Here is an 18,343-nt window from a genome sequence, read left to right on the forward strand (position 1 = left end):
CGCAGTTGTAGTTCTGCGTCAGAACGGGGCCATCGCTACATAGCTGAGTTCCTCAGAACAGGAACAATATGCTCATGTCTGCTGAAGACAATACAGTGCTCTTATATTATCAAGAGATGGAGGATATTACTGGCTCTGTAGTCTTGTCTCTGAGCCCTCGTATTCTCCCCGTAGGACGCTGAGTGTCAGCTCTGCGTATAACAAATACTAGGCTGAAATGTAGAAACGTCGCAGACTATTCTCCCCCAGGTCCCTGTCTCCCAGAATGAGGTCACACAAGGCAGTATACTATGTCTTGCCCAGTGCAGACATGTTTTATGATGTCTCCTATGTGACTCTGTTATATTGATGAGGTGCTTACTTCAGTCTCTTTTTTACATATCTGCTTTTAAGTCGACCCAAAACATTTCTTATATATTACTTCATTATCACTCACTGATATCATGGTCCCAGGAATGACAACTGAATCACATGTTTGGAAGTCTGTGTAAGAAGTTTCTTTTCATACATACAAGGGTGGTAACTGGGGGGATCTACACTGAACGATATCCGCACACAATCCAGCCATACTGTATGATGTACTATGGATGATGGAAATCCTCTTATTGTCTATTGTAAAAAAAAGTGTCATATGTAATATAAGCCAGAGAAAGCCTGTTGTGTTGTAACCTACTGCCGAATGTGACGCCAATTTATTTATCCAAGTACCTAACGCATGTGGGATGCATGTTCACAAAAATGTGGCAGAGTGCACATAACGATCAATGAATCATTCGTTTTATCCATAGTTGTTCTGTTATGGAAGAAAGGGTAACACAATTCACTATAAAAATTATCAAAATATACATTGGGGGCATTTGCCCTGTTGCCAACAGATGGCTTCTATCTGAGATTCCTGGGGGGTAAATGTATCAAGCTGAGAGTTTCCGGCGGGTCTGAAAAGTGGAGATGTTGCCTATAGCAACCAATCATATTTAAGTTATTTATTTAGTACATGCTGCAAAACTGACAGCTAGAATCTGATTGGTTGGTACAAGCGACATGTCCACTTTTCAGACCCACCGGAAACTCTCAGCTTGATACATTTACCCAATCCTAACTCCATCCAAATGAAGTATGCCTCTCAGCTCATATTATTATTTTGTGCGCCTAGAGAAATCTCGTTTTGTTCTGCAATCTGGGAATGCGAATGTGCGCAGAAATGTGACTAATTAGTTCTGTGTAAGATCACCTCAGTCTGACCATCGCCCCGGAGCAAATAATGACACTATATATTATCTTGTCGCCCAGTTTCTGTGCCCAGCAGTGTAGATGCCAAGACAGAGGGACGGCATCATGTAACGTCTTGTAATATTGTATTTATTCTGTCATTTCCACATCCACTCATTGGTGGCTTTCTCCAGCTGCGTTGACAGAGCCCGCGGAGTGATGGTGGACAGACTGTGGGTACCAGGGTTAGGTTTGGGGCTGATGGAGGGTAAGTTCCGGGCGATAGGGAGTTAAGAGCTTGCTGACAATTAGCACATTTCCTCCCAATTAACACAATTCACTTACTATCCCCACCTGCCTTTCTCACACCATTATTACGTGTTCACGGTCTAAATATATGTATTCCTCCGCTATCAGCTAACACCGTGTGACTGATGGAGGGTGAGCAAGGGGGGGTGATAGGATCTTTATGATATCTACATTTATGTGCTAAGGACGAGGTCTCTTTATCATCATGGTGAGGATTGCAGGATTGCCAGTCTGTGTGTGACTTATTCTCCTACGGTGGCTATGCACATTCTGTGACACTGTGTTATCCATCGTTGGCCTCAAGCCTCTAAAACTGCCCCTTCTTCACTGTGAAGCTCCTTTTTGTTGCATTCACATCAAAACATTTTCTTTTCTTCTCTTGTTTATTTTTTGCTCTTTTTTTTTATTTGATCTTTGGGGAACATTGAAAAGAGGTTTCTTTTAACCACATAAATAATCACATTTTTCTTATTTTTTTTTATCTTTGCAAAATATTTTTCCTCCCTGATTCAGTCATTTTTCTCCCCATTTTTGGGGACTTATTTAGTTTTTAGTTAAAAGTCCATTTTCTTGCGAAGGGAGAGAGAGGGGATTCATGTGTTTTTTTTTCTTTCTATTTTCTTATTTATGGAATTTACCGAAAACTTATATTGTTGTAAACGTCAAAATTTTCTTATCTAAGTTAGTCGGTATACAAGCAATAAAATAGGAGCCTTTACTTACTGAAACAGCTTATTTTTCCTGAAAGCAAACTTATCGAGAGTTTGGTCCTCTTCTGAGACATCCATGACAACACCAGAGGTGGCGGAAAGGTGCTGGGGTACCTGAAGGTGGTCTGAATTCTCCGAGGATGTTCCCCAATTCTAGATATAAACTTGCAAAAAAAGAAGTTCACTATTTTCTTGGGTTGTGCCATTGAGTAAAGTTGAGGGTGAAAGACAGGGTCACTATTTTACCAACATGGGGGCACACTTTTCAGTTTAGACCAATGTACCGTTAGTAGACATCATTAGTGTTTAATGCCCTCAATAGTGGTATCATGACAGGATGGATGGTGCAGAACATTGAGCCAGGGTTTTAGGATTGGGGAGAGAGAACAGAACAAGACACTAACTGTAGAAGGGAGACAGTAAGTACAGGGGATACCGAAGCATTGACAAAGTGAGGCTTTCACCTCTGAGCTACTCAATATTCTCAGAAAACAGTTTTTCAATTGTCTTTTTTCTCAAATAGTCAGGATGGTGGCAGCTAATTACCCTATGGCTCAGCACCCACCCACAGCAATACACATAAATTAAGGTGAATGATCCTTAAGAATGTTGGGAGTCCTAAAGTTACGGCCTCCATCAGTCTGTTAGACCACCAATGAGATGTTTTATGAAGCTACAGGGACAGCAAGCAACATATGAAAGGAATCAGAATTAAAGCGATGGAAGCAATGTCTCAGAGAGGGATTAAAGAGCGGGATTAAGGTTATAGGGTCACAGTGAATGGCTATCTAGAGGAGAGAGACATATTGACAAGCTTGAAGGAGGTGGTTGGCCAGAAAAGAGGAATCAGAAGTCTATGAGTAGAATGAAGTCGCAAGGAGCCTAAGAAGTGAAGATAAGGAGCAGGACACACACAGTTGATTGGATGGAAGAAAACAATGTAAAATAACAGACTAGAAGAAGGACAAGTAAAAGGGGACAGGGTGGATGATGTTTAGATTGAATGGGACAGCAGAGAAAGAGTACTAAAACTTGGCAAGAAGCAACTCAGAACCATGTAGACCAGATGGGTAAGATGGAGAAAGACAATTTCTGGAGTCAGGATGATGAAGACAGAAGTGGACAACTTAACGGGTCTAGATATAAGAGAAAAAGTAGTGTAAAGGTGAGATTCAGGGGTTCAAGGGAAGGAGAAGGACATAGTGAAGGTACAAAGTAAAAATGAGATGCAGGATATAGAAGGGGCATTAGATAAGTAGGAAAGGTGGCGGGTCTTGGATATAGAAGAAAGATGTGGACAGATGATATGTTGGAGATAGAAAAGAAGGATTGTAAGAAAGTTAGGTAGCAGGTATAGATGCAGAAGTTGGGTAAGGAGAACAGGTGGAGCAGTAGTGATAGAGAAGACACATGTGGACAGATAATATGCAGGAGATAGAAAGGGAAGATGGTAAGGAGGACAGGTGGAGGGGTTGGAATAGAGAAGCCATCAAGGAGAGATGAGAACCAAGAGTTAGAAAGGTAGGATAGTAAATGGACTGGTGGAGGGGTTGGGATCGAATTGACAGATCTGGAGAGATGAGATGCAGGACATAGAAAGGGAGGATGGTAAAAAGGGCAGACTCTGTACAGATAGAGAAGACCAATGTGGAGAGATGAGATGGAGTAGATAGAAAGGGAGGATGGTAAGAACAAGTGGAGGAGTGGGATAGAGGGTCCAGACATGTAAAGATGAGATGGAACAGTAGGAAGGGGGTTGGGTACAAAGGACAGGTAGAGGATTGGGATAGAAAAGACAGATGTGGATAGATGACATACAGGATTGACAACGGAAGGATGGTAAGAAGAAGACATGGAACAGTTAGGATAGAGAAGCCAGAATTGAGACGAAGGAGATAGAAAGGGGTTGGATATAGGTTAAAATGGACAGGTAGAGGGATGGGATAAGGAAGACAGTTGTGGACAGGTGAGATGCAGGATAGAGAAAGGAAGGACGGTAAGTAAGACAGGTGGACAGGTTGGGATAGAGAACCCATACATGAAGAGATTAGAGACAAGTGATAGAAGGTTAGGTAAGAAGGACAGGTAGAGTGGGTATAGAAGACAGACATGAGACATGAGATAGGAGAGGTGGAGGGGATGGGATACAGAAGACAGATATGGAGAGATGAGATAGAGGAGATAGAAAGGGGGTTGGATATGGCATAAGAAAGATAGATAAAGGGGTGAGATAGAGAAGACAGATGTGGACAAATGACATGCAGGATAGAAAAAGGTAAGTAGGACAGGGGGAAGGGTTGGGATAGAGAACCCAGACATGGAGAGATGAGATGCAGATGATAGAAGGATGGGTAAGAAGGGCAGATAGTGTAGGTGGTGTAGAGAAGACAGACATGGGGAAATGAGATGGTATAAATAGAAAAGGAATTGGATAAGAAGGACAGTTAGAGGACTGGGATACAGAAGACAGACATGGAGAGATAAGTTGCACAAGATACAAAGAGAGGATGGTAAGAAGAACATGTAGAGTGGGTTGTATAGAGAAGACAAAAGTGTAGAGATGAGATAGAGTAGAAAGAATGGGAGCATGGTAAGAAGGACAAGTGTATGGGGTGGGATAGAGAAGACAGACATGGAGAGATGAGATGGAGGTGATAATAAGGGGGTTGGGTAAGAAGGACAGGTAGAGGATTGGATGGCAACGACAGATGCGGACAAATGACATACAGGATAGAGAAAGGAAAGATAATAAGTAGGACTGGTGGGATAGAGAATACATATATGGAAAGATGAGATACAGGAGATAGAAAACCATTGAGTAAGAACAGGTGAAGGGACAGAGAAGACAGATATGGAGAGATAAGGTGCCAGAGATGGAGAAAGGAAGCATGGTAGGAAGGACAAATGGAGGGGTTGTTATAGAGAATCCAGACATGAGATGGAGGATATAGAAATGAGTTGGGAATTGGATAAGAAGGACAGGTAGAGGGGTGGAATAAAGAAAACTGTTGTGGACAGGTGACATGCAGGGTAGAGAAAGGAAGAATGGTAAGGAGGAGAAGTGGAGGGGGTGGGATACAGAAGACAGATATGGAGAGATGAGATGCTGGAGATAGAAAGGGAGTTGTGTAAGGAGAGATTGAGGGATTGGGATAGAGACTACAAATGTGGAGATGTTATATGCAGGACATATTAGGAATATGGTAAGACGGACAGGCACTGTTGGAATAGAGAACACAGATGCAGACAGATAAGATGCAGGAGATAGAATGAAAGGATGGTAAAAGGACAGGTGGAGGGGTTGAGATAAAAAAGACAGACATGAAGAGGTGAAATTCAGGAGATAGAAAAGAAAATGGTAAGAAGAACAGTTACTGTTGGAATAAAGAAGACAGATGTGGAGAGATGAGATGAAGGATGGAGAAAGGCAGGATGGAAAGAAGAACAAATGGAGGAGTTGGTATAGAGAAGCCAGAATTTAGACAGAGGAGATAGAAAGTGGTTGGATATTGGATAGGAAAGACAGGTAGAGGAATGGGATAGAGAAGACAGTTGTGGACAGATGAGATGCAGGATAGAGAAAGGAAGGACGGTAAGTAGAACAGGTGGATGGGTTGGGGTAGAGAACCCAGATATGGAGAGATTAGAGACAGATGATTGAAGGATAGATAAGAAGGACAGGTAGAGTGGTTATAGAAGACAGACATAGAGGACCTGATTCATTCAAAAAAGTTAAGCAAAAGTAAGTAAAGCAAAACCATGTAGCATTGGAGGGGGGAGTAAATTTAAAATGTGAGGACAGATTTATATTTGGGGTAGGGCATGTCCTAGATCAACTTTAAATTTCAGTATACAAATAAGCTATCAAGTATTTGTGTGCTACATGAAAAAACAGACAGTATTTAACTTATGTGCAAAATAATAAACTAATTTGCACACCTTGTATTGTAACATGGTTTTGTCCATAAAACTTTAGTAAGAAAACTTACTCAATGTGTAGCTTAACTTTCCTTAATCAATGAAGCCCAGAGATGTGGGATGGAGGAAATAGAAAGGGAGTCACATAAGAAGGACTCGTGGAGGGGGTAGGATAGAGAAGACAGATGGGGAGAGATGAGATGCAGGAGATAGAATGAAAGCACAGGGACTATTGGAATAGAGAAGATGCAGACAGATAAGATGCAGGAGATAGAATGAAAGCATGGTAAAAGTACAGGTGGGGGGGTTGGGATAGAGAAGACAGATGTTGGGAGATGCGATGCAGGACATAGAAAGGGAATATTGTAAGAAGGACAGGTGGAGGGGTTGGAGTAGAGAAGACAGGTGGTGAAATGGAGCAGTGAAATGCAGGAGATAGAAAGAAAGGATGGTAAGAAGGGCAGGTACTGTCAAGATAGAAAGACTGATGTGGACAGATGAGATACAGGATAGAGAAAGGAAGGATGATAATAAGTACAGGTAGAGGGATTGTGATAGATGAGATGCAGCAAACAAAAAGGGAGGATGGTAAAAAGGACAGGTAGGGTGGGTGGTATAGAGAAGACCAACGTGGAGAGATGAGACAGAGTAGATAGAAAGGGAAGATGGTAATAAAGGCAGGCTCTGTTGGGATAGAGAAGACAGATGTGGAGAGATGAGATTCAAGATAGAGAAAGGAAGGATGGTAAATAGGACAGGTGGAGGATAGAGATCCTAGACATAGAGAGGTGAGATACATGTATTAGAAGGATGGATAAGAAGAACAGTTAGAGGACTGGGATAGAGAAGACAGACATGGAGAGATAAGTTGCACTAGATACAAAGGGAGGATGGTAAGAAGAACATGTAGAGTGAGTTGTATAGAGAAGACAAAAGTGGAGAGATGAGACAGAGTAGATAGAATGGGAGGATGGTAAGAAGGACAAGTGGAGGGGTGGGATACAGAAGACAGATATGGAGAGATGAGATGGAGGGATAGAAGGATGGATAAGAAGGGCAGGTAGTGTGGGTGGGATACAGAAGACAGACATGGAGAGATTATATAGAGGAGATAGGTGGTTGGGAAAGAAGGACAGGTAGAGGATTGGATAGCAAAAACAGATGTGGACAAAAGACATACAGGATAGAGAAAGGAAAGATGATAAGTAGGACTGGTGGGATAGAGAATACATATACGGAGAGATGAGATGCAGGAGATAGAAAACCATTGAGTAAGAACAGGTGAAGGGTTTGGGACAGAGAAGAAATATAAGGAGAGATAAGATGCCAGACATAGAAAGGGAGGATGGGAATAAGGGCAGGCTCTGTACAGATAGAGAAGACAAATGTGGAGAGATAAGATGCAGGATAAAGAAAGGAAGGATGGTGGAGGGGTTTGGAAAGAGAACTCAGACATGGACTGGTGAGTTGCAGGTGATAGAAGGATGGGTAAGAAGGGCAGGTAGAGTGGGTGGTATAGAGAAGACAGACTTGGAGAGATGGGATGGAGAAGATAGAAAAATAATTGGATTAGAAGGACAGTTAGAGGACTGGGATAGAGAAGACAGACATGGAGAGATAAGTTGCACAAGATACAAAGAGAGGATGGTAAGAAGGATCGGTAGATAGGTTGGGATAGAGAAGACAGACATGTAGATAAGAGATGCAGGAAATAGGAAGGGAGGATGGTAAGGACAGGTAGATACAATGGGATACAGAAGACCCACATGGAGGGATAATCTGCAGGAAATAGAATGGGAGTTGGGTAAGGGGGGCAGGTAGAGGGGGTAGTATGTAAAATATATTCAACTGCAGCTTGTAGTTTACAAGTGAACTTAATTTTCAGTGAAGAGTAATCGGTTTCAGTATGTAAATGATCCACTTTAATATAAAAATCCAAATCATTAGTTGATTGCATCTATGTAGTAATGCCAAAAAATAAAACATGGTCAGGTGTTAAAATTATTACTAGGCCAATCAATTATGTAACATTATAGGATTATAGTAAAAGGTTATGTGTATTATTAGGAGGAATTTGTGGGAGGAGTTATATATACCAATAAAAGAAGTTATAAGTAGAAACTAAATGTATTAGGAGAAGTTATTGAGAGGAATTATATGGAGTAATGAGAGGAGTTATATAGAGGAGCTATATGTAGAAGGAGGAGTTGTTATAGGGAGGAGATATATGTAGGAGGAGAAGTTGTTATAGGGAGGAGCTATATGTAAGAGGAGGAGTTATAGGGAGGAGCTATATGTAGCAGGAGGAGTTATAGGGTGGAGCTTTATGTAGGAGGAGATATAGGGAGGAGCTATATGCAGGAGGAGGAGTTATAGAGAGGAGCTATATGTAGAAGGAGGAGCTATATTTAGGAGGAGTTATAGGTAGGACCTATATGTAGGAGGAGTTATAGGGAGGAGTTAAATGCAGGAGGAGGAGGAGTTATAGAGAGGAGCTATACGTAGTAATAGAGTTTGGAGGTGAGGAACTATATGTAGTAATAGGAGGAGTTGTAGGGAGGAAGATTTATAGGGATGGGGTATATGGAGTATTGGGAGGAATTATAGGGAAGGGGATTGTGAAGTAATAGTTAGAGTTATAGGGAGGGAATATGTAGAGAAATAGGAGAAGTTATAGGGAGCAGGAGTGATGGGGGGAGTATAATGAGTAATAGGAGGAATCATAGGGAAGAGTTATAGGGAAGAGCTATATGTAGGAGGAGGAGGAGTTATAGAGAGGAACTATAGTAATAGGAGGAGTTATAGGGAGGGAATATGTGGAGAAATAGGAGAAGTTATAGGGAGCAGGAGTTATGGGGGGGAGTATAATGAGTAATAGGAGGAATCATAGGGAAGAGCTATATGTAGGAGGAGGAGTTATAGAGAGGAACTATAGTAATAGGAGGAGTTATAGGGAGGAAGATATATAGGGATGGAGCATATGGAGTATTGGGAGGAAATATAGGGAAGGGCTCTATGGAGTAATAGGAGGAGTTATAGGGAACAGGAGCATTTGGGAGGGAGCATATTGATTAATATCATGAGTTATAGGGAGGAAAATTTATAGGGATGGGGTACATGCAGTACTAGAAGGAATTATAGGGAGGAGTTATAAGGAGGGGGTAAATGGAGTAATACGGGGATCTATAGGGATGGCGTATATGGATTAATAGGAGGAGTTATAGGGAGGAGGGGTTAATAGGGAGGGAGTATATGGAGTAATAGGAGAAGATATAGGGAGGAGGGTTTATAGAGAGGCAGTATATAGAGCAATAGGAGGAGATATAAGGAGGAGGAAATATAGGAATGGAGTATATTGAGTAATAGGAGGAACTATAAGGAGGAGGGTTTATAGGGAGGGTAATAGGAGGAGATATAGGGTGGAGGGTAAATAGGGAGGGGGTATATAGGGTAATAGGAGGAGACATAGAGAGGGAGTATATGGAGCAATGGGAGGAGATATAAGGAGGAGGCTTTATAGGGAGGGAGTAAATGAAGTAACAGGAAGAGTTATAGGAAGAAGGGGTTAGAGGGAGGGAGTATATGGAGCAATTGAAAGAGTTATATGGAGGAGGTGTTATAGGGAGGGAGTATATAGGGATGGGGTATACGGAGTAATAGGAGGAGTTATAGGGAGGGGGTAAATGGAGGTATTGGTGGATTTATTGGAAGGGGTTATAGGGAAGGGGGTATATTGAGATATTTGTGTAGTTATAGGAAGAAGGGGTTATAGGGAGGGGCTATATGGAGTTATTGGAGGAGTTATTGAAAGGAGGGGCTATAGTGAGGGGGTATATGGAGTTATTGGTGGAGTTATAGGAGGAAGGGTTTAAAGGGAGGGGCTATATGGGGTTATTGGAGGAGTTATAGAAAGGAGGGGCTATAGTAAGGGGTATATGGAGCTATTGGTGGAGTTATAGGAAGAAGGGGTTATAGGGAGGGAGTATATAGGGATGGGGTATATGGAGTAATAGAAGAAATTATAGGGAGGGGGTAAATGGAGTAATAGGAGGAGATATAGGGAGGAGGATTTATAAGGAGGGAGTTTATGGAGAAATAGGGGCGAGATAAATGGAGAATTTATAGGGAGGAGGTATATGGAGATATAGGGGGAGGTATAGGGAGGGGATATATGGAGGTATTTGTGGAGTTATAGGAAGAAGGGGTTATAGGGAGGGGGAATATGGAGTTATTGGAGGAGTTATAGAAAGGAGGGGCTATAGGGAAGGGGTATATGGAGTTATAGGAAGAAGGGGTTAAAGGGAGAAAGCTATATGGAGTTATTGGAGGAGTTATTGAAAGGAGAGGCTATAGGGAGGGAGTATATGGAGTTATTGGAGGAGTATTAGAAAGGAGGGGTTATAGTGAGCGGGTTAATGAAGTTATTGGTTGAGTTATAGAAAGGAGGGGTTATAGGGAGGGAGTATACGGAGTAATAGGAGGAGTTATAGGGAGGGGGTATATGGATGTATTGGTGGAGTTATAGGAAGAAGGGGCTATAGGGAGGGGGTATATGGAGTTATTGGAGGAGTATTAGGGAGGAGGAATTATAGGGAGGGAGTTTATGGAGAAATAGGGGCGAGATAAAGGGAGGAGAATTTATAGGGAGGGGGTATATGGAGTAATTGGTTACAAGTAGGATTAGCTAAGGGAGGTAGTATACGGAGTAATAGGAGGAGTTATAGGGAGGTGGTATATGGAATTATTGGAGGAGTTATAGAATGGAGGGGCTATAGGGAGGGGGTATATGGAGGTATTGGTGGAGTTATAGGAAGAAAGGGTTATAGTGACGGGGTATATGGAGTTATTGGAGGAGTTATAGAAAGGAGGGGCTATAGGGAGGGGGTATATATATATAGTTACTGGTGGAGTTATAGGAAGAAGGGGCTATAGGGAGGGGGTATATGGAGTTATTGGAGGAGTTAAAGAAAAGAGAGGCTATAGGGAGGGGGTATATGGAGTTATAGGAAGAAGGGGTTATTGGGATGGGCTATTTGGAGTTATTGGAGGAGCTATAGAAAGGAGGGGCTATATTGAGGGGGTATATGGAGAAAAAGGGGGAGGAATAGGAAGAAGGGGTTATAGGGAGGTGGTATATGGAGTTATAGAAGTTATAGAAAGGAGGGGCTATATTGAGTTATTGGAGGAGTTATCGGAAGGAGGGGTTATAGGGAGGGGGTATATAGAGTTATTGGAGGAGTTAAAGAATGGAGGGGCTATAGTGAGGGGGTATATGGAGAAATAGGGGGAGGTATAATAAGAAGGGGTTATAGGGAGGTGGTATATACAGTTTTTGGAGGAGTTATAGAAAGGAGGGGCTATTGGGAGGGATTATATGGAGGTATTGGTGGAGCTATAGGAAGAAAGGGTTATATGGAGGGGGTATATGGAGTTATTGGAGGAGTTGTAGAAAGGAGGGGCTATAGTGAGGGGATATTTGGAGTTATTGGTAGAGTTATAGGAAGAAGGGGTTATAGGGATGTGGTATATGGAGTTATTGGAGGAGTTATAGAAAGGAGGGGCTATAGTGAGGTGGTATATGGAGTTTTTGGAGGAGTTATAGAAAGGAGGGGCTATAGGGAGGGGTATATGGAGGTATTGGTGGAGTTATAGGAAAAAAGGGTTATAGGGAGGTGGTATATGGAGATATTGGAGGAGTTAAAGAAAGGAGGGGCTATAGGGAGGGGGTATATGGAGAAATAGGGGGAGATATAATAAGAGGGGTTTATAGGGAGGTGGTATGTGGAGTTTTTGGAGGAGTTATAGAAAGTAGGGGCTAGAGGGAGGGGGTATATGGAGGTATTGGTGGATTTATAGGAAAAAAAGGGTTATATGGAGGGGGTATTTGGAGTTATTGGCAGAGTTATAGAAAGGAGGGGCTATAGTGAGGGGGGTATATATTGTTACTGTTGGAGTTATAGGAAGAAGGGGCTATAGGGAGGGGGTATATGGAGTTATTGGAGGAGTTAAAGAAAAGAGAGGCTATGGGAAGGGGGTATATGGAGTTATAGGAAGAAGGGGTTATTGGGATGGGCTATTTGGAGTTATTGGAGGAGTTATAGAAAGGAGGGGCTTTAGAGGGGGGTATATGGAGTTTTTGGTGGAGTTATAGGAAGAATCGGTTATAGGGAGGGGGTATATGGAGTTATTGGAGGAGCTAAAGAAAAAAGAGGCTATAGGGAGAAGGTATATGGAGTTATTGGAGGAGTTATAGAAAGAAGGTGCATATTGAGGGGGTATATGGAGAAATAGGGGGAGGAATAGGAAGAAGGGGCTATAGTGAGGGGGTATATGGAGCTATTGGAGGAGTTATAGAAAGGAGGGGCTATAGGGAGGGGGTATATGGAGTTATTGGAGGAGTTATAGAAAGGAGGGGCTATAGTGAGGGGCTATATCAAGTTATTGGAGGAGTTATAGATAGGAGGGGCTATAGTGAGGGGGTATATGGAGTTATTGGAGGAGTTATAGATAGGAGGGGCTATAGTGAGGGGGTATATGGAGTTATTGGAGGAGTTATAGAAAGGAGGGGCTATAGTGAGGGGGTATAGTGAGTTATTGGAGGAGTTATTGGAAGGAGGGGCTATAGTGAGGGGGTATAGGGAGTTATTGGAGGAGTAATCGGAAGGAGGGGCTATAGTGAGGGGGTATAGTGAGTTTTTGGAGGAGTTATTGGAAGGAGGGGCTATAGTGAGGGGGTATAGGGAGTTATTGGAGGAGTAATCGGAAGGAGGGGCTATAGTGAGGGGGTATATGGAGTTATTGGAGGAGTTATGGAAAGGAGGGGCTATAGTGAGGGGGTATAGTGAGTTATTGGAGGAGTTATTGGAAGGAGGGGCTATAGTGAGGGGGTATAGTGAGTTTTTAGAGGAGTTATTGGAAGGAGGGGCTATAGTGAGGGGGTATAGGGAGTTATTGGAGGAGTAATCGGAAGGAGGGGCTATAGTGAGGGGGTATAGGGAGTTATTGGAGGAGTTATTGGAAGGAGGGGCTATAGTGAGGGGGTATAGGGAGTTATTGGAGGAGTAATCGGAAGGAGGGGCTATAGTGAGGGGGTATAGGGAGTTATTGGAGGAGTTATCGGAAGGAGGGGCTATAGTGAGGGGGTATAGGGAGTTATTGGAGGAGTTATAGAAAGGAGGGGCTATAGTGAGGGGGTATATGGAGTTAGTGGAGGAGTTATAGGAAGGAGGGGCTATAGTGAGGGGGTATAGGGAGTTATTGGAGGAGTAATCGGAAGGAGGGGCTATAGTGAGGGGGTATAGGGAGATATTGGAGGAGTTATAGAAAGGAGGGGCTATAGTGAGGGGGTATATGGAGTTAGTGGAGGAGTAATCGGAAGGAGGGGCTATAGTGAGGGGGTATATGGAGTTAGTGGAGGAGTAATCGGAAGGAGGGGCTATAGTGAGGGGGTATATGGAGTTAGTGGAGGAGTTATAAGAGGAAGGGGTTATAGGGAGGAGTATTCTTAGTAATAGGAGATCAATATTCTTACCATACACTTACCTCTGATAAAAACAGATGTAAGGGAACAGTTTTGGGAACTGATTGTCAGTGTGATAAACTGTTGCTAAAGCTTTTCTTGTTGAGAGAAACAATCCGTTTTTATGTCGTTCCTCAGCCAATGAGGTTGGGGTATTTTTTGTTTTGTTTTTACAAAACAGGTTTTGAAAAATAAAATATTTCCCAACCCCCTTTGTAATTGTGTTTTCTAAACTTGCTTTTTCTTTTTTTATATTAAGAAAAGATGTTGAAAAAAAGATTTGTTTTTGATGACCTTTTCTTGAATCTATTTTTTCTTTCTCTCTTTCCCCCTTTCTCTCTCTCCCTCGGTTATTTTTTTGTCTTTTTCTTTTTCTTTTTTTTAATCTTTTTCTTTTCTTTTTTTTTATATTATATATTTTTTTTCTTTTTTTTTTCTTTTTTTATATATATATTTTTTTCGCCTTGACCTCCAGGTCCCATTTCCAAATCTCGGGAGGAGTCCAGAAAATCTCAGCACACTCCAGACGAAGGTAGATCTCACAGTCTTTTCTTGATTTTTCTTCCTTCTTTTTTTGGGGCGTTTTGCATGATGTTTTGGTTTCTCAAATAAATGAGCCTCTATTTCTTGCTGTAGTGTGCGAGTGTGTTGTGAGGGTGTAGTGAGGGTTGTATTGTGGTGTAAGTGTGAGAGGAGGGAGAGGGGAGACAAACATTGGCAGAAATGTTGGTTATTTAGAGTTTTCTGCCCCTACGGCTCAGCGCTATATACAGACTCTTGTTCGTTCCCTCCAGCTTGACAGTTCTGGAGAACATCCCTCTAGGACACCTATCACTTGTATCCATCACCCTCCCACAGCGGAGGCAATGCCGCTTGTCAGTTTGCTCGTGACATCAATTAGGTGTGCCTCAAAGTGCCACACGCCTCAGTGATGTCATCACAACAAATGGCTGCTTCCACTGTACGTGAGCGATGGCCACACTTGAACATCATTAACTCTGCTCCCTGCCTCATTCCTAATAACTCTGTAATATACAAGCTCAATAATCAACGCCTTTCTGTCAGTCATCTGCAGATCGTCTCTACCTCATCCACAGCTCTGCAGAGCATTGTTCAATTAACCCATCATTAATCTGTTGGCAGTGATGGAAATTTCCTCATAACAGCTTAATTAGGGAGTAATTTTAGTGCCTGTTAAAAATAATGAGAGCTGAAAGAGAAGAACGTTTACATCAAAGAGAGGGGAAGAGAAAGACAAAGGGAGGGAGGGGGGGCTTGGACACCCGAGGGGTTCTGGAAGCGAATGTGTCTGACACAGCTAGAGGAATAACACAATGAAGTTGGAGGAAATAGGATAGAAGGATAGAAGAGCATACAGGTGTTGGGTGGGTTGATAAAGGTATGAGATGGGTTTATGGAGGTGTGAAGTGGGTTAATGGAGGTGTGAGGTGGGTTAATGGAGGTGTGAGATGGGTTTATGGAGGTGTGAGGTCGGTTTATGAAGGTGTGAGATGGGTTTATGGAGGTGTGAGTTCGGTTTATAGAGGTGTGAGATTGGTTAATGGAGGTGTGAGATGGGTAATGGAGGTGTGAGGTGGGTTTATGGAGGTGTGAGATGAATAAATGGAGGTGTGAGATGTGTTTATGGAGGTGTAAGGTGAGTTAATGGAGGTGTGAGATGGGTTTATAGAGGTGTGAGTTGCGTTTATAGAGGTGTGAGATTGGTTAATGGAGGTGTGAGCAGTGTTTATGGAGGTGTGAGATGAGTTTATGGAGGTGTGAGGTGGGTTTATGGAGGTGTGAGATGAATAAATGGAGGTATGACGTAGGTTAATGGAGGTGTGAAATAGGTTAATGGAGGTGTGAGGTGGGTTTATGGAGGAGTGAAATAACACAATGAAGTTGGGGGAAGTAGGAGAGAGGGATAGAAGAGCATACAGGTGTTGGGTGGGTTGATAAAGGTATGAGATGGGTTTATGGAGGTGTGAGGTGGGTTAATGGAGGTGTGAGGTGGGTTAATGGAGGTGTGAGATGGGTTTATGGAGGTGTGAGCAGTGTTTATGGAGATGTGAGATGAGTTTATGGAGGTGTGAGGTGGGTTTATGGAGGTGTGAGATGAATAAATGGAGGTGTGACGTAGGTTAATGGAGGTGTGAGGTGGGTTTATGGAGGAGTGAAATAACACAATGAAGTTGGGGGAAGTAGGAGAGAGGGATAGAAGAGGATACAGGTGTTGGGTGGGTTGATGAAGGTGTGAGATGTGTTTATGGAGGTGTGAGGTGGGTTAATGGAGGTGTGAGGTGGGTTTATGGAGGTGTGAAGTGGATTTATGGAGGTGTGAGGTGCTACAAGAAAGACACTAGGATGAAGAGGGAAAACAGTAGAGGTATGTGTTGGTTACAGGAGTAGGGTGGTGAATAGGTCTTCTAGGTGGATACATAATGGCTATAATGAAGGGAGATGTATGAATGTGGTCTTCAAGAAGGGACAGTTATAATGAGAGGTTATCATATGGGTGCAGTGAGAAGTGAGTAAGGGCATATGTGCAATGTGTAGTATTGGAAGGTTGTATTGAAGATAACCAGTTTCTTGCCTGGAGCAACATCTAAACTGATGCCCAGGCCAGTATTTATAAACAATCAGAAAATAGGAATTTATTTGAGTGCTTTATAAACTATAGAAGACATACATTATCACTATTGATAGGAAGGACCAAGAAATTCAATCAACAGCTAAAAACCCCCCATACATATTCTAAATTGGAGAGATGGTGAAGAAGGGAGTATAAGTCATGAAGGATCTAACACAAGTGGTGGCATTGCTGCCTATGGCGCGATATTGCAGCACTTGGGTGCTAAAAACATCCAAGATCCCCGATCATAAGGTCAAAGGTTGATGATCAGGGGTGGCAGAATATACAGTTATAAAATGACCATAATCACCCTCTGTGTGCGTTCTACTCTCACTAACAAACTGAATGAGGCTAGAAGTAACCCGGGTGGTTGGCTGAGTAGCTGAACTACCAGATATTTGATCACCCATATGTGTGGCCATAAGGGTAAGCAAATCTCTAGGTCAAACGGCAGGATCGACCTTAGCTGCCAGTTTAAAAATGGGAATATAAGGATTACGAATTAAATAGGAATGACAAGAAAAATATAATTGTAAGATAAACTATGAAATAACATTTGTAAGGCAGGAGAAAGGTAAACTGACAGGTGGAGGTGTGAGATGTATGTCAAAGTGCAGTTGTAGAATCAATGGGCAGATACAGGTAAAGAAGAATGTAAAGATGCAGGTGGAAGCTAAATGGCGAGTTACAGGGGTGATATGAATGGACAGGTACAGTTGTGAGGTGTGTCAAAGTACAGTTGTAGGATGAATGGAAAATTACAGGTATAATATAAATGGACAAATAGAGGTGTGACATGAATGGAGAGATACAGGTGTGTGGTGAATGGAGAGATACAGGTCTGGTGAATGGGGAGATACAGGTGTGTGGTGAATGGAGAGATACAGGTCTGGTGAATGGGGAGATACAGGTGTATGTTGAATGGAGAGATACAGGTGTGTGGTGAATGGAGAGATACAAGTGTGTGTTGAATGGAGAGATACAAGTGTGTGTTAAATAGAGATACAAGTGTGTGTTGAATGGAGAGATACAGGGGTGTGGTAAATGGAAGGATACAGGTGTATATTGAATGGATAGATACAGGTGTGTGTTGAATGGAAAGATACAGGTGTGTGGGGAATGGGGAGATACAGGTGTGTGGTGAACGGAGAGATACAGGTGTATATTGAATGGAGAGATACAGGTGTGTGGGGAATGGGGAGATACAGGTGTGTGGTGAACGGAGAGATACAGGTCTGTTGAATAAAGAGATACAGGTTTGGTGAATAGAGAGATACAGGTGTATGGTGAATGGGGAGATACAGGTGTGTAGTGAATGGAGAGATACAGGTGTGGTGAATGGAGAGATACAGGTGTATGGTGAATGGAGAGATACAGGTGTGTGTTGAATGGAGAGATACAGGTGTGTGGTGAATGCAGAGATACAGGTGTGTGTTGAATGCAGAGATACAGGTGTGTGGTGAATGCAGAGATACAGGTGTGTGGTGAATGCAGAGATACAGGTGTGTGTTGAATAGAGAGATACAAGTGTGTGTTGAAGGGAGAGATACAGGTGTGTGTTGAATAGAGAGATACAAGTCTGTGTTGAATGGAAAGATACAGGTGTGTGGGGAATGGGGAGATACAGGTGTGTAGTAAATGGAGAGATACAGGTGTGTGTTGAATAGAGAGATACAGGTGTGTGTTGAATAAAGAGATACAAGTGTGTGTTGAATGGAAAGATACAGGTGTGTGGGGAATGGGGAGATACAGGTGTGTGGTGAATGGGGAGATACAGGTGTGTAGTGAATGGAGAGATACAGGTGTGAATGGAGAGATACAGGTGTATGGTAAATGGAGAGATACAGGTGTATGGTGAATGGTGTGATACAGGTGTGTGGTGAATGTAGAGATACAGGTGTGTGGTGAATGGAGAGATACAGGTGTGTGGTAAATGGAAGGACACAGGTGTGTGTTGAATAGGGAGATACAGGTCTGGTGAATGGAGAGATACAGGTGTGTGGTGAATGGAGAGATACAGGTATGTGGTGAATGGAGAGATACAGG

General features: G+C 42.5%; 1 protein-coding gene and 1 long non-coding RNA gene across 6 annotated transcripts in view; both read left to right on the forward strand.

Annotated features, from left to right (window-relative positions):
• The window catches only part of NLGN2 (neuroligin 2), a 133,705-nt gene that overhangs the window by 73,394 nt on the left and 41,968 nt on the right, over nucleotides 1-18,343 (forward strand). For 4 of the 5 annotated variants that reach the window (XM_075206149.1, XM_075206153.1, XM_075206152.1 and 1 more), the window contains exon 3: nucleotides 14,141-14,197. The exons of the other annotated variant lie outside the window; for it this stretch is intronic. In XM_075206149.1, coding sequence (XP_075062250.1) covers nucleotides 14,141-14,197 — 57 coding nt within the window. The remainder of the gene's footprint in view (nucleotides 1-14,140; nucleotides 14,198-18,343) is intronic. 5 annotated transcript variants of the gene reach the window in all.
• On the forward strand, nucleotides 2,761-6,046 carry LOC142150949 (uncharacterized). The gene is made up of 3 exons (XR_012691113.1): nucleotides 2,761-2,958; nucleotides 3,345-5,056; nucleotides 5,093-6,046. It is a non-coding gene; the product is annotated as an uncharacterized LOC142150949 (long non-coding RNA).

The sequence above is a fragment of the Mixophyes fleayi genome, chromosome 4 (assembly GCF_038048845.1).
Source record: "Mixophyes fleayi isolate aMixFle1 chromosome 4, aMixFle1.hap1, whole genome shotgun sequence".
In the NCBI taxonomy this organism is placed as follows: Eukaryota; Metazoa; Chordata; class Amphibia; order Anura; family Limnodynastidae; genus Mixophyes; species Mixophyes fleayi.